Source organism: Vanellus vanellus (assembly GCF_965231255.1).
Source record: "Vanellus vanellus genome assembly, chromosome: 3".
Lineage (NCBI taxonomy): Eukaryota > Metazoa > Chordata > Aves > Charadriiformes > Charadriidae > Vanellus > Vanellus vanellus.
This window is the reverse complement of record NC_138907.1, coordinates 125,844,337-125,860,495: the sequence shown is the minus strand read 5'-3', so window position 1 is coordinate 125,860,495 and position 16,159 is coordinate 125,844,337. Positions and strand designations below refer to the sequence as shown.

The 16,159-nt window shown below is 45.6% G+C and overlaps 1 protein-coding gene across 2 annotated transcripts; it reads left to right on the top strand.

Moving 5' to 3' along the window:
* Window positions 1-8,636: 8,636 nt before the first annotated feature.
* LOC309669733 (gallinacin-10-like) lies at window positions 8,637-11,623 on the top strand (the record flags this gene model as incomplete). 2 transcript variants are annotated; one of them, XM_082480495.1, is made up of 3 exons in its annotated part: window positions 8,637-8,747; window positions 9,005-9,137; window positions 11,254-11,623. In XM_082480495.1, the coding sequence occupies exons 1-3, from the start codon at window positions 8,690-8,692 to the stop codon at window positions 11,267-11,269; spliced, it is 207 nt and encodes a 68-aa protein (XP_082336621.1). In that variant the 5' UTR covers window positions 8,637-8,689. The 2 variants fall into 2 exon arrangements, with proteins under 2 accessions (XP_082336621.1, XP_082336622.1); XM_082480496.1 differs by lacking the exon at window positions 11,254-11,623 and having other exon boundaries at window positions 9,005-9,141.
* Between the last annotated feature and the right edge of the window lie 4,536 nt (window positions 11,624-16,159).

The following is a 16,159-nucleotide window of genomic DNA, read 5'->3' as shown; positions in this document are numbered from 1 at the left end:
CATCTATCCTTCTGCCACAGCGCAACGGAAGGAGTTAGAAAAGAAAACCCAGATTTTAAGTCGAAATATGTACCTATTCACAATTGGCATCAGATAATCTGACTCAGCAGCCCAAAGGACTCTGCTGTGCAGGTCCTACCTAAAGAGCAGTGATCTGTGGGGCTTGCCTGTGAAGAGGTGACACATTTTTGCATTGATAAGGAGTTTTTGCTATATTTTTTTTAATTCCTTACCAAGGCCAAACCTTTACACATGTTCTTTGTACCAACACCCACAAAACCAAACACAGTGTCCCTCTGAAGGGCTGGAGATGAAGGCGAAGGGTGGGTGGAACTTTGTTTTACACCCCCAGAAAAGACGTGGGCGTGAAAAGTGTACAGAGGACTCTTGAGAAATGCAGCCCTGAATGCTGCTAGGAGGCCTTGGCCTTTCCAAAGGTCATTTGCCTGGCAGTGTCTGGCTCATTACCCAGGAGGAATCCCATCCTAGGAGGGGGAGGTTGAGGTGCTGCCATTAAAGGCATGGTTTCCCAGCAAAGTCATGCACGGGCAAGCGGGAGCTATTAGCCGTGGGTGGCTCTGTGAAGACCTTTACGCAGAAGGCTGGAAGTGACCCTCTTAGCTGCTGTGGGGTTGGGTTCCTGCAGATGGCCTTGAGCATTTTGCCAACGTCAGCAGATGAAAATCAGGTTGGCTTATGCCTTATAGGTGTATCTGTGAACAAGGGACCTAAAAAAATAGCAACTCAATGGCTTCGCTTTCCTTTTGAGACGCTCTTTCAGGCTGACCTCTTGCAGGTGCTGCAGTATCAGTCCTGCTTCCAACTAAGACAGGATCAAGGCTCATGCCCCAGCATGGGCACCAGAGTGGTGGGAAAACACCATCCACGGAGGGGGAGATGAAATAAGGAACAGGCAGAGAGCAGTTTTACATGGTGCTCCCAGAGGCTCACCTGATAAATGCTTATCTGTCCTTATTCTCAAGGAGATATTTAAGGGACAGAGACAGCAGATATCAAGGAGGTGCTTAGGGTCCTGTCTCTGACCTTTAAGAAATGTCACAGTCATATATTGAGGTGTTTTCAACCCACAAAGGGCACAGTTCCAGCAAGAAAATTAACTAAAACTTGTCTTAAACTAGAAATTGGGAGGCAAACATTTTGGTGATGAAGGCACAAGGAAGGAGCTCTTGGTCCCTAGCCACGTGCCACCCCTTCACTTCCCATCCCCAGCAGACGTAGCCCACCGGGTGGTACAAACCAAATACCGTGTACACCTCCAGCCCCTGCATGCATTACACAATGCACTGATTAGTTCATTGGAAATTGATTATGTACTTGATTACGTCATGGTTTACATAACCACGTTTTGCCTGTGATATTGACCTCAGAAGATGTGAGCTGCTTTCCAGAGGGCTAGAAATGAAGTAACTAAGTAAGCTGAAGTAACTAAGTATTTCTTGTAAGGGAGTCCTCCAGGTGGCTTGTTTTCTTTGTTCTTTAAAGGATTATAATTCAAGTCATCTTTTATAATTCCATGGATATATTTTGTTTGTTAGATTAGTGACACATTTTCTTTTAATATTGCCCCTCTCTGTGTGTCACCTCTTCAAGTAGAGATCTGCAATGGTTGACTTCCAATGTGGGATTTAGATCATAGAATCATAGAATGGTTTGGGTTGGAAGGGACCTTGAAGATCACCAAGTTCCAACCCCCTTGCCATGGGCAGGGGCACCTCCCACTAGACCAGGATGCTCAAAGCCCGGTCCAACCCGGCCTTGAACACCTCCAAGGATGGGGCAGCCACAGCTTCTCGGGGCAACCTGCGCCAGTGTTTCATCACCCTCAAAGTGAAAAATTTCTTCCTAATATCTAATCTAAATTCTTCCAGTTTGGAGCCATTCCCCCTCATCCTATCACTACATGCCTTAGTAAAAAGTCCTTCCCCAGCCCTCTTGTAGGCCCCCTTTAGATGTCACTCACAAGCACTTAATCACTGTGACAGGTATGGTGAGGAAACCCTGTGCCTCTCCAAACTTTAATCAGGACACTGACCTGTGCAGAAGAGCTGTCTTAATCCCAAATTGTTTATAGCACAGGAAAGATTGCTGGCAGAAGGCAAAGCAGCATTCAAGACAGCTGAGCTATGGGTCAGGGGAAGGGGGGTGGTTGCTTGACCACCTTCTTAAAGGCTCATTTGTAATTGGTGCAAAACCAGACGAACATGAATACCTGTAATACGATTAGTTGCAAATCCAGACTGGCAAGCTATACTTCTGTTCCAGTAACAGTGCCTTTCTCTTGGTCCTGAGATCCTATGGCATGATGTGGCCATACCCATATTGTGCAACTGTCTTGGCCTCTAAAACAAGGTGACCACCTCAGACTGCCTACTGGGATAGTTCCTAGCCAAGACTAATCATTGAAACAGCACAGGAATTCTTGGCAGAGAGCTAGCAGAGACCAAAACTGCCAGGGTTGTTCTAATAATTTAATATTATGGATGACCGAGTTTCACTGATCATGTCCTGGTTGTACAGACATAGAGAAGTCAGCTGAGTCACTGTTCAGACTCTACTAACTGTATTAGCTGCAATTTCATAGCTTGTAATGAGATCTCGGATGTAGCAGACGCAACGGAGTTGTCTATTACACATGAAAATAAGCATTCATATGCAGGTGAAGGTCAGTGCCACGCTGACCTCTGATATATATGACTCCAGTTCTTGTGGCTGCAGCATTAGCAGCTTCCTACCTGACAAGAGCCAATGGAGCTCCAGTGACTTTATTTTTGATGATGACGGTGCCAAAGTCAACAGAAATCCACTTGATACACCACAGGAGTAGACATTCTGGTGCTGCACAGAGGGGTGCATTTAGACACTTCTCACCATCTAATGAAAACACTTCTGGTGTTTTAGTTTGTCTTCAACTGCACAGTAATTCTTAAAACTTAAACCTTCTGTGCTATTTCATGTGATACCATTTGCACAGAAGCCTCAGTGCCTTCCAGGAAAAGCATCACTCCAGCAGCATTAGTGCCGTGATGAGGAAACCCATCATGCAGGACCATAGAAGTACGAGACTTTTCTCCATAACATAAAGGACAGATCCTGCCTCCCATTCTTCTTCTCAAACTTTGGCTATTATTCCTTCTTGCTCTCATCTCTACAGAGGAATCTTCATTTTGCACAGACTTTAGAGGTGCAGAGGACATTACATCCTCTATGCTGATTTTCAGCGTTGTCACGTAAAGGTCTATTTAATGTTGACTCACTGTATGGATTGCAACATGAGGACACATGCAATTGAGATCAAAGCAACCAAGGGTAGGTAATAATTAACTAGGTTCCCAGACCTGAGCATTGCAGCATCCCTGAGCCTTATGTGCACAGTGGCTTTTCAGCCTCCTCTTCTGTCTTTTTAATGATAATAGGAAGTCTCTCACACATCAGATTCATTAACTGCTCTGCTGTACTTTTCTTCCTCTAAAAAGTTAAAGACGTTCCTCTAATCGAGGACCATTTTAGCTATCACAAGCACAGTGAGGACTGACGGAAGACCAGAGGTAAAACGCGCCTGGTGGTCTTTGCTTTGAGCCTTGTGCACCCATTTAGCCCATGTCAAATGGCATAAAGCCCTCTACTGTCAAGTGACATGTGGGAATATTTTGCAAAAGAGCACAAGTCCACGGGACCTGATGAGATGCATCCACAGGTCCTGAGGAAATGGGTGGATGAAGTTGCCAAGCCACTATCCATCATATTTGAGAAGTTGTGGCAGACTGGTGAAGTTCCCACTGACTGAAAAAAGGGAAAACATAACCCCCATTTTTAAAAAGGGAAAAAAAGTATACCCAGGGAACTACAGGCCGGTCAGTCTCACCTCTGTGCCTAGCAAGTTCATGGAGCATATCCTCATGAAAACTCTGCTAAGGCACATGGAAAATAAGGAGGTCATTGGTGACAGCCAACATGGCTTCACTAAAGGCAAATCGTGTCTGACAAATTTGGTGGCCTTCTACAATGGGAAGAGCAAAGGACATCATCTACTTGGAATTGTGCAAAGCATTTGACATTGTCCTGCATGACATCCTTGTCTCTAAATTGGAGAGACGTGGATTTGATGGATGGACCACTCGGTGGATAAGGAATCAGCTGGATGGTTGCACTCAGAGTTACTGTCAACGGCTTGATGTCCAAGTGGTGACCAGTGATGAGTAGTGTTCCTCAGGGGTCGGTACTGGGACCAGCGCTGCTTAACATCTTTGTCAGCGACATGGATACTGAGATGGAGAGCACACAGCAAGTTTGCCAACAACACCAGGCTGAGTGACACAGTTGACACGCTGGAGGGAAGGGATGCCATCCAGAGGGAGCTAGACAAGCTTGAGAGGTGGGCCCATGCAAACCTCATGAAATTCAACAAGGCCAAGTGCACGGTCCTGCACCTGGATCAGGGAAATCCCAAGAACAAAAACAGGCTGGGCAAAGAATGGATCAGAGCAGCCCTGAGGAGAAGGAACTGGGGGTACTGATTGATGAGAGGCTCAACATGAGCCGTCAATGCACGATTGCGGCCCACAAGGCCAACCGCATCCTGGGCTGCATCAGAGGAAGTGTGGCCAGAAGGTCAAGGGAGGGGATTCTGCCCCTCTACTTTACTCTGGTGAGACCCCACCTGCAGTGCTGCCTCCAGCTCTGGAGTCCCCAACAGAGGAAAGACATGGACCTGTTGGAGTGGGTCCAGAGGAGAGCCACAAGGATGATCCGAGGGCTGGAGCACCTCTTCTATGAGGAGAGGCTGAAAGAGTTGGGGCTGTTCAGCCTGGAGAAGAGAAGGCTCCGGGGACATCTTTTTGCGGCCTTCCAGTCCCTACAGGGGGCCTACAGGAGAGCTGGGGATGGACTTTTTACTGGGGCATGTAGCAATAGGACGAGGGGGAATGGCTTTAAACTGGAAGAGGGCAGGTTCTGATTGAACATTAGGAAGAAGTTTTTCACTTTGAGGGCGGTGAGACACTGGCACAGGTTGCCCAGAGAGGTTGTTGAGGCCCCATCCCTGGAGGTGTTCAAGGCCAGGCTGGACGTGTCCTTGGGCAACCTGGTCTAGTGGGAGGTGTCCCTGCCCACGGCAGGGGGGTTGGAACTTGATGATCTTCAAGGTCCTTTCCAACCTAAACCATTCTATGATTCTATGATTGTATAATAGTTCTTAGACTCTAAAAAATGACTTTATTAGCCATTAGCTCTTAAATTGTGCTTAAGAAAATGTTCCAGCAGAAAGCAAACAACACCATATATGGTGCTCATTATGAGCTATTATGGGAGGTAGTTTGTCAGCCAAGAAGAGGAGAAAAAAACACCTGCCTTGCAGAAGACCAATAAATCTACTCAGTCATTGCATGCTCCTTTATCAGGATGAGGTGATGGTCGCAGGAGCTGGCCTTACTCAACATTTCAGATTTTGCTTGCAATATCACCTTTGGAAAGCTGCGCTGCTAGGGCAAAATTCAGCAAAATTGGATTGCAAACATCATAACATAAATATCTATTTATATCTTACAGATTTACAAAATTACCTATTAGTAAATGGGGAGAAATAAAGGGAGCACCATTCCAAGATATTGTGGCCTTCACGATCATCTGCTGATATACCAAGTCCTTCTTCTGCACTCAGTTGTTGGAGCACAGGGGAGGGAGCTTCTAGTGTTATAAGATGCCCATCTCTTCCTGATCTCGAAGGCAAAATTAAATGTCTTTTGAGTATCACAGGTGTCCTCCCATTCTCTCATTTGCTACCAATATTCTTATGGAAACTTTTGTGTCTTATTTGCATTGCAGCCTGCTTGCAAAAGGCTTTAAATAAAGTCCACCCAGCAACCTATTAGCTTGGAAAAACTAATTTCTCTGGGGTATGTACCTACAACTTTGAGTTCCCAGCTCAGGTCTGGAAGTCAACATTCAACAGAGATCTCCAGGACTCCTTCCTTGCCCTGACTACCGTGGCACACAGCTCCATGCACACACTGTCATGTTCCAGCCCCATGTCACTGCTGTGCTGCACAAATTGCTCTGCTCCTCGGGTGTTTTATACCAGTTTGGCCTGGTTTTAAGCAACCAGCTTGTGCCTGTCTTTGTTGTTACTAGGAACCAAAGTCATGGAATTTTCCTATTGCTCCAAATGACACGTTCAGGCTGCCTGGGCTAGCAGGGCTTCAAACGTTGCTCACTTTCCTAGAGGGCTGCTTTCTTTCTGCAAGAAATAAGGCTATTCAGCAAAATCCATGGCAGCTTGCATCACTGAAATTTAAACAATTTGACCCTGATAATAGATTTATTCTGTACACACGGGTGGGAAACAGTACAGCCCTGAAAGAGAGCAGAGCTTGTTCAAATACTGCATGTGACAGCAAAGAGTAGTCACCACCTTCCCCAGTGCCACATTCTGATTTTATTTAGGGAAAACATCACTTCTCCCTAACATGAGCTTCTTTAGAGAGCAATGAGTGCTCAAAAAACACACTTCCATTTGCAAAATGTCACAACACAGTTGTCCTGTCTAAATGAAAGACAGATGGGGGAAACTCACATTTCAGTGTGTCTTCCTCCACAAAAATAAAAGGAGTTTGTTTCCTGGTTTCTTCATGTTCATGTTCAAGTCAGGTGTCTGTCTGTCTATCATGGTGTCCCACTGACAACTTGCTGAAAGAGAAAAGAATCATAGAATCATTTTGGTTGGAAGGGACCTTTAAGATTATCGAGTCCAACTGTTAACCCAGCACTGCCAAATTACCACTAACCCATGTCCCTCAGCACCGCGTCTACACATCTTTTAAATACCTCCAGGGATGGTGACTCCACCTCTTCCCTGGGCAGCCTGTGCCAATACTTGATAACCCTCTCCCTGAAGAAATTTTTCCTAATATCCATCCTAAACCTCCCCTGGCGTAACTTGAGGCCATTTCCTCTTGTCCTGTCGTCTGTTCCTGGGGAGAAGAGACCGACCGCCCCTCGCTACCCCCTCCTTTCAGGGAGCTGTAGAGTGATAAGGTCTCCCCTTGGCCTCCTTTTCTCCAGGCTGAACAACCTCAGTTCCCTCAGCCTCTCCTCACCAGACGTGTGCTCCAGACCCCTCACCAGCTCTGTTGCTCTTCTCTGGACACGCTCCAGCACGTCAATGTCTTTCTTGTCGTGAGGGGCCCAAAACTGAACACAGCACTTGAGGTGGGGCCTCACCAGTGCCGAGTACAGGGGGACAATCACTGCCCCAGTCCTGCTGGCCACACCGTTCCTGATACAGGACAGGATGAGAAGAGTGACAAATCAGCTCTCCTCTCCACTAGAAATGAGGAAATCTGGATAGTTGCTGGCAAAAAAAGAGATAATTTCCAAGGCAAGGGTACAAAAAGGACATTCTGGAGCACTTGGCATTTCCTGGTTAATTAGATTTTATAGGTGGAAGGGGGAAATCAGTGTTTTTCTTACTGCTGTTCACTGCATACACACTTTAACTCCCCTTGTTCCTATTTTCTCAGCTGCTTAAGCTTGCCCGTTAGTATGTAGATTAAACATAAACATTGGCAATGTTTTCATCTTACAAAATTCTTAGAACAAAAATACCATTAACTCAGAGTTAAACATAATAAACGAGGTAATAAGGAAGCAAACCGCTGAACCAGAATGCCAGAGCGAGGAACTGCAGAAACGCCTGGGCTTTGACAGAGATTAACCTGTTTATTACGTGTGACGGTATTTGGGCAAAGGGAGGGTTCCCATGGGGGCAAAGCTATTGCAGCTGTTTGACATCTACAAGCCCAAGATTTCATGGAGAAGAAGAACCTTCAGGGCTTTGATCCCCTAACCAACACTTCTCAGAAAATTTACAGCCACAGGGATCGTGGAAGCCCTGGGAGATGTTGCATTTTGAGGCATTATGCCTGCCGAGACTCACAGAATCAGCCTGTTCTCCCAAACTTTTGGGGCAATATGAGGGGAAGCAAAAAGAAGATGTCAAAAGTTGGTAAAATTGCAAAGCGTTCAAGGTGGGACGTAAGCGAGAATGGAAGGAGGGGGAGAGCTTTTTGTCAGCCTCCTGCAGTGGGTGAGGATGTCCTGAAACATGTTGAAAAAGTGTCAAAGCAAAGTTGCGATGTCTCAAATGTTTCCCAATGTTTTCCCTTGTCTTTGACATCATCTGCCTGGTGACAGGGATGGGGAGATGGGAGACAAAATGTTATGTGACTTGTCAGTGAGCGGTGGATCCAGGGTCAACCCCGCGACCAGGCTCCAGTGGTGGCTGACTCCAAAGCCCTCTGCCCGACCCATTCCCGCAGCTGTGTTGGAAAACCATCTGCAAGAATCACGCGAATCGGTGCATCTCCGTGGGGCTTGGCTGACGGTCACATTATACAACTGTCTGGCACGGTCAGCAGAAAGTCACCCTCGGGGATTGCAACACGTTCGCTGCGCGTTTCATTGCAACCTGCGATAAGGGGGCTGAGCAGTCCACTTTCCAGAAGGTTGGTTGCAGTTACTGATTGACAAAGCACTCAGCCGTCAAACTTGCACAATCCCGTGGGCTCTATAAATACCAGGTGCCTTCCCTGGCCTCTTCCTCAAACAAATTTCATCCTCCATCGGTCTTCCAGGCGCTTTGCAAGGGCACACAGTCCACAACTGACTGGCAACCATGAGGATCCTGTACCTGCTCTTCGCTGTTGTCTTCCTCCTCTTCCAGGCTGCTCCAGGTGAGAAGCAAAGTAAATCCTCCAAAGAACGAAAGGGTTTGTAAGCAGGAGTGTGTGCATAGGAAGAAAAAAGCAACCACCAACTGACAGGCAGAAGCTGATGCTGTTGGGATGGTGCTATGCAGTGGATGGGACCAAGAACATCTGCGCTCATGACGGCCGTCTTCCTAAAAATGCAACATATTGTAATATAAATATTACATATTTATCCATCGTAATCTTAGACTGAAAACTGATGTTTTAACATCTTCCCACAGGTTCGGCGGATCCCATCTTTGCTGACACGGCAGAGTGCAGGAGCCAGGGAAATTTCTGCCGTGCTTCAGCATGCCCACCCACCTTCGCTGCCTCGGGGTCGTGCCACGGGGGGCTGCTGAAATGCTGTTCAAAGTAAGTGCCGCAGGACTGAAGGGCGTCAGAGGGCATTTTCGTCCTGCTGGTTTATCTACTGTGTCTTTGGATAATACGCACAACTCCACGGGGATTGCAGGGCAGCCACCTGTGAGAAAGTCCAGGTGGAGGATGAACATGTATACAGGGCAGATGCATGTGTAAGGAGACGATTTGTTTTGATGGAAGTTAGGTATGAGAGTAAAAGTTCAGGAGGGTGAACATTTCCCAGAATTCAGTATGTTTCATTTTATTTTGAATTTCAGTCAGGGAAAAAAGGGAAGATTTTTTAAGAAATTATTAGGAAAATATTTCACAGTGTTTTCACTCATCGGGGGAAACAATGTGTCTTCCCTTCCTCTGTGCTTTTTGTTTCCAAAATGACCTAGAAAGTTGAATTTTGAAGGTGGAAAAATGTTCACAGAACTCTGCTTCTCATTCTCTTCCCAACTCTCCTTCCTCCCACCACTGTGCAGCACTTAGAAAGGTGAAAAAGAGTGAATTTTTTAGTGACTGAAGACAACTGGGTGTGCATTTCACTTTTGACTTTGTAGACCGCTTTCTAATAATGTCTGGAGTTTCCCTGACAGCAAGATTTTTTTCTTTCCTTAAGGTTTTGAACACGCTTTGAGGGAAGGCATTTTAGCTTAGGATAACACATACTCCTCAGGCATTTAATTTGTACAATAGTTTTGTTCAACTGATTGCCATGTGATGAGCATTGCCATCTGCAGTAACTGTCTATCACACAGACTAAATTTAGTGGCAAATTAGGAGAGGTTCCTACGTCTTTTGAGGAAAAGGACAGGTGTGATGACATAACTTATCCCAACAGGAGATGTTCAAGTAGATCCTCAGCCATTGATGAGACCAGAGAGAGCCCGGTTCAAACCAAAGGGAGAGCTCAGATCTGCATTTTCTGATTTTTCCAGAACTCCTCATTCTGTTATTTACAGAATTGCCAGGGTTTAAAGGCTCCCAGAAACTGAAGAAAGTATGATGAGACGGCTGTAGGGAAGAGGTTTCACAGCATTTATTCAGCACATGGGGATCCTCAGTTAGAGAGTGGTTTCAGGAAACCCCAGTCATACCGAGATTAGGACATGTCTGTTCTCAGGAGATTAAGATGCTAAGGAAGATACTTAGGAAGTCAGGAAAGTGAATGGTACAGAAGCAACCTGCTATTAGATGATTTTACAAAGGAACGACGTGATCCCTCAGTCTCTGTGAATGATCGTTCTCTTTAGGAAGCAATTTCTGCTGATAGTAAATAGACCGGTAGGAGCAGATGGCAGATCTCCAACATCAAATTTCTGTAAGAACATCTGTTATACATGATATAAGGAGAATTGGGTCTGGGAAAGGAACAAGACATCTTGGTTCCAGATGTAATTTTTCTACAGAAACACTCTTTCTTGGAAGAACGTACCCATACGTGATACTGATGGATGCTGATGATCAGGATTAAAATTCTTCCTATAGAGCTGTTAGGTTTTCAGCTGGGTTGATCAGTGCAACAGTAGTAGTTGAAACCAACAGGGTATTCCAAGGTACAACATAATATTTTTTTTTCCAGCTGAGGATTCAACCTACTGAGTTGCTTGAAAATAAATCTTTGAAATTAGACACGCAGATTCTATTCAGTAAGTTACATTGAGATGTTTAGTGGCATTTGAGGTGCCTTGGAGTATTTAAACCATATATACACATCTGGCTGAGGTAGCTCATGGCCTATGGAAAAATATTGCTTTTCAGAAAAGATAGTTAGAGACCATGCAGATACCCCAGAGCTCTTCAAATGGGACCAGACTTGGGTGATTCAGGAACTAAATCAAATCCCCAATCTTTATCTTGGGGTGAGCTGAATCAAAATTTTATTACTAGTGATAGTATAACTAGTTTGCCAGTGACCATAGTTCTTGTGGGCCAGATGTCTGCAGATCGAGACACCCAGCACACATGGGGACCCTTCCATGGAGGCACCTAGGTTTTAAACCTGCAGGTTGAACCCACCCCGTACATTTATTCTGAAAGTAATTAGCAGGTATTGAGGCTTTTAGAGATTGAGTCTAGATTACACTTCAGCAAAATAACAAGACCCTTTGTATCCTTACAGGATTGTGGCAAAGTAAGAAGATATGGCATTCCTGGATCAGTGTCCTTGTACCAGCAACATTTCCACTGCCTTGAGGAGGTGCTTTTGATGGATTCCTCCTCTGTCTAAACCCTCCTGCAAATGAGCATTAAAAGAAGCTTCCAGAGGGCACGTCCTGTTAGCACACTGCTTATGGAGATCCAGGTTTTTCCTCGCTGAAGTCACTCCCTTTTTTGCTTTTAATACACAAGCCACCTTGGCACCTTGGCCACCTATTCCAGCCTACCTCACAGGGATGTTTGGGTGTTCAATCAGTTCAGGTTCATGCAGCTCTTGGAGGATGTGAAGCAATATATATATTATTATTTTACTCACACACAAAAATAAATGTCCTCTAAAACCAGTAATTGTGGTCTTTTATTGTTACTAACAGCAATTTTCTCTGTGGTTTTGACTAGGGCTCATTGAGTCATCCAACCCTTTTACACAAGTAAGTCTGTGCAGCCTTCCCAAGTGAAACGGGAATGGCTAAAGCAGCAACCAGTTTTGATGATGCTGCTGAAGTATTCAGGGTGATGAGACCAAAAGTTGAGTGTGAAGAACTGTACAAGCAACTCTTGGTAGTGAGTGACTGGATGACAAAATCACAATCAATAAACACCTCCAGTATTGCAAACTTTACACACACATATATATATAAATATATATATATACACCTGCCTTCATAAACACAGTGATGGGGTCTGAACTATCTCTACCCAGAAACAAGATTTGAGGTGATATACAGGCTGCTTTTGAAAGCAGCAGACGTGTTCTATAGCAGTCAGCAAAGTAAATTGAATGTCCTGTTTTATTCAGTAGTACAGATATAGCCATGAGCTCTATAGTGCTAAAAATGCAAAACCAAGGTATTTTTCATTATTTCCTCCAATAGTTAACAGATGCACAAGCAATTTTTTTTCTCCCATCACAACTAGTCATGGAGGCAAGAGGTCATTTTTTTTGGAGTCAATTTCCCACATCTATCTTGAAAAGATATTCAGGCAACACAGGGCTGAATTCATCCAGGTGCATTAGAAAAAAACTAGGGATTTCCTCATGGCACTGGAGCCTATTTTTAAGCAATTTAATTGATCCTCGTGTCTCTGCATTTGGAACTGTACCAAGGCAAAGAAATAGACGCTCCATCCTCACAACTGGAGCCTTTTTTTCTTTTTTTGTATCTAAAGAGTCTAAAAAGAACCCAAATCAATACTACAAAGGACATGCAGAAATCAGAAAGGTTAAATTAACATAGAGGTTTTGCAGCATTTTATTTCTTTCTTCTTGTCTTAACTGTCCCCATTAAAAGCTTGACAATGCTCCTGTCTTTTTAGTCTTCTGAAGAGGACAACATGTCCAGATTTTCCCTGTTATTTTGGAAATATCCTGGACAAGGTTTCTATAAGTTGTATTTGCGCAAGAAAAAAAAAAAAAAAACTGTTAACTTCTGCAGCTTTGGATCTGTCAAAGAAGCTAGTTCACTTTCTTCTGAATTGACATCTACAACAGGACCATACTCTGAGAGTGTTAAATGACACCTAAGGGCCACATATTCCACCTCCTTCTGTGGCTTCTTAGGCAGAAAAAGCTTGGGGATACAGCAGTAACCCATGTTTGAAGCTGCCCTGAGTAATCTGACTGGCTGGACTAATCTTACATTTATATCAGCAACTAAAAATCCCAGGGACAGTGTTCTGCTGGAATGCAAGACTACTCACCAGATCTCTTGGCCTCCAAAATAAGACAGTTGCGTTCAAGATGTGTATCGAGAACTGTTCCTGGTCTACGCTAACCCCTGAACCATGCCCAAGATTTATTCAGGACATGGCTAGCTGACCCACTCCTAAGCTACACCAAAGATCTTGATAACATTTAAACAACATGTTAACCATTTAACAAGTACATCTCACTGCCCATAACCTGGTCCTGCTCAGCTTACTACTGCAGACATGATCTGTTCTCCATCCCTCAAGTTTCCCCTGAAAAAAAATCCTCTGATATTAAGCCTGGATAAATTCAGGACAGACTGAGCCTCAGATTTCCCTCCTGTCCCAACAAAAGGCATCTCTAGTGTATAAGTCATAGAGGTGTTACTCCAAACAGAGTTGTCTCCACTTCTGTGTCTAAATGTTGCACCTCATGTCCATCAAGGTCTTTCGTTTCACCCCGGCAGCCAACCTCACTGCCATACATGGGTAACTTCAGGCTCATTCTCCCATTGTTGCCCAATTTCTATGGAGCCCCTTGAGGCTCTATATCACCTCTGCATTCCCCATGTCCGGTGAGTGGAGCCTGTGGTTGATTTCATGTGGGATGGCTCACACAGCTCTCCTGTGTCGACAGCCCTACAGGGGCCTGATTCTTTCATACTAGTTTCCTAACCTGTCTTTCTCATGCACTGACCACAAAGAGTTCTTCCCAAAAAGTTCCTCATCCCATGTCTATTGAGAACTTCCCTCCTACTGTTATTTTTTCACTTGGAGGGATGGCAGGGAAGCAGCCGGAACAAAATTCTTTGACAGTAGAGCTCAAGCTATAGGAGAAAAGAAACCTCTCGACTGATGTACACCTTCCAAAGCTAATTCAGGACCTCAGAAAGCCACCTCCTTGATCACCTAAAGAATGGATCCATTTACAAAACAGTGATTGGGATGTGGACTTCCCAAAAATTTGTTGATCAGTGACTTCTTCCTCTCACAGCTCTCTTCCATGGCAAGGAGCCAGATTGGAGATGGTCCCATGGCTGAACTTGGACGGGCACTTCAGTCACTAGGACTGGAGTTCCCCCACTGAAACCTAGTTTCATGCATGAGCAGCCTCTATCAAGTGCTCCATCAAGGGGAACGAACACCATGTACCTTCCACCCACTGTCATCTTCACTGTGTCAGTAAATGTTTACGCCTATCATCATAATTTTTTGACTTGACTTAACTCTGGGACAGGGCAACTCAACACCACTGCTTGCTGCCACCTGTTTATTCACACCTAGATCATAGGACATTTTCACTTCTGGTCTGGCAGATTAGTTGCCCATTAGTTGTAACTAAAAGCAGGGACTCTCCTTCAGGTCTAAAGACTTTTTCACTCCTTGCTTTGTAACCCAGAAAACAGACCACAGGTGGCAATTTCCCAAGCTGAAAAGGCAAACAACAAATCAAAAAAGCCCCCCTGAAAAAACAGCGAGCCAAAAAGATGAATTTACTCTTCCTGTTTCATCACATGGACAGGTCCCATCCAAATTCCCCCACCCACTCCTTTGCCACCAGGTCAAATATTAACTCTGACACCTCAAGATCAACAGCTTCCCATCGGTAACAGCCCTACTGCTTTCTCCGCATGCCTGCGACTGTTTGCCGGCATCTTCTCCTGGTGCTCAAGGAGAAGGAAGAAGTGGGCCACCTTGCCCAGGATCCCTTTCCCCAGTGCCAAGCAGTTTTCAAGGGGGCTGTGATCGCCCCAGGTGTATTTACCTTTCCATGGAGGGAGCCTGGAGCCAGGACAAGTATTGCTGCTGCTCTCCAGCCAGAGCTGGGGGAGGGAGGTGAGGAGGATGGAGCTGTTCCCCCTTCATTCCCTCTCCCCAACGCTGTTTGGTTCCAAAGAGCATTGAACAACGTGTGACACCATGGGCCGACCCCAGCGGGGTTTGCTCAGCAGCCTCACGCCCCAAAACAAACACCCCTGCCCGTCGTGCTGCCTGGGACAGGCAGGAGGAGGATTATGCAAGGAACAGACAAGCACATTTTCCTTCTCCATTAAATCCTGTTATGTTTGCAAGCAACTTCACCCTTAACATCTTGCCTAATGCTGGGCATGTTTTCTGATCACGGACTGCCCCTTTCTTACTCTCTTTTTGGCCATGCTCTGTTTTCAGTAATGGAGCTGAGGGTACACGTGGACAGGGTGCCTGTCTGAAACCTTCAGCAGGTGTTTTGGGTTGTGGGGTTGTGTCTGTGTCCTGGCTCACAGATCAGAAATCAGAGAGCTGGTCAACGTTCCCAATGGCTTGCTCAAAAAAAACCCCAACTATTCCAGCACACACAGAGACGGCTTTTTATCCTAAGAGACTGACTCCTCCAAACTTCTTTTCCTACATTCAGGAAGAAAACAGAGGAGACATGACAGAGGATTCCTTCCTTATCCCCTGCCTGAAGCAAAAGAAGGAGATAACGCAGCACAGAACGTGAGGTGCAAATGATTTCACCTCATGTACCCCTCATCTCCATGGGTGGGGTCGGTGAAGACACCAACCTGCTTAAGAACCCGTGTCTCTTCCTCAGCCACTGCTCTGGACAAAGCGCTTGAAAATACATGGCCTTCCCCTCGACGGCTGCTGCCCACCCCAGTTCTCACAGTTCCCTGGCAGAGGTCTGAAACTCTGTTTTCTTGCCATGTTCCCCAAGAACTTCATCACATATGGGGTCAAACCACCCCTGGCAGTCTGGGAGGTGCCAAGGGAGGGAGATTGATATCTGCAAGCATCTCCTGGACGTTGTGCCCATCACATAAGACAGGCAGCTATGAGGCTTCCCCTCCTTCCCATGGACCTTAGGGGGCCATGGCCATGCTGCCAAGTCCATCTCTCCTTCCAGCATTGCATAGTTTCCCAACCTGTAGATTAGATACAACAGTGAAGCAAGGAGGGGAATTTGTCTTCTTTGCCACCCTCCTCTTCTTGCCCCTCCTTAACGTCCTCATCTGTCCTCCACTGTAAAGAAGATTTCTACTTGTTTCTAAAATCCTAGGCCTGACACAGTGAGCTAATGTGGTTTTTCACAAACTGAAGCACACACTTCATGCCCTACACCCAACTTGTAGCAGCCAGTTGACCAGACGGAGACTTCTATGCTGTCTGTGTCCAAGACATAGCTCACCCCCTGCTGT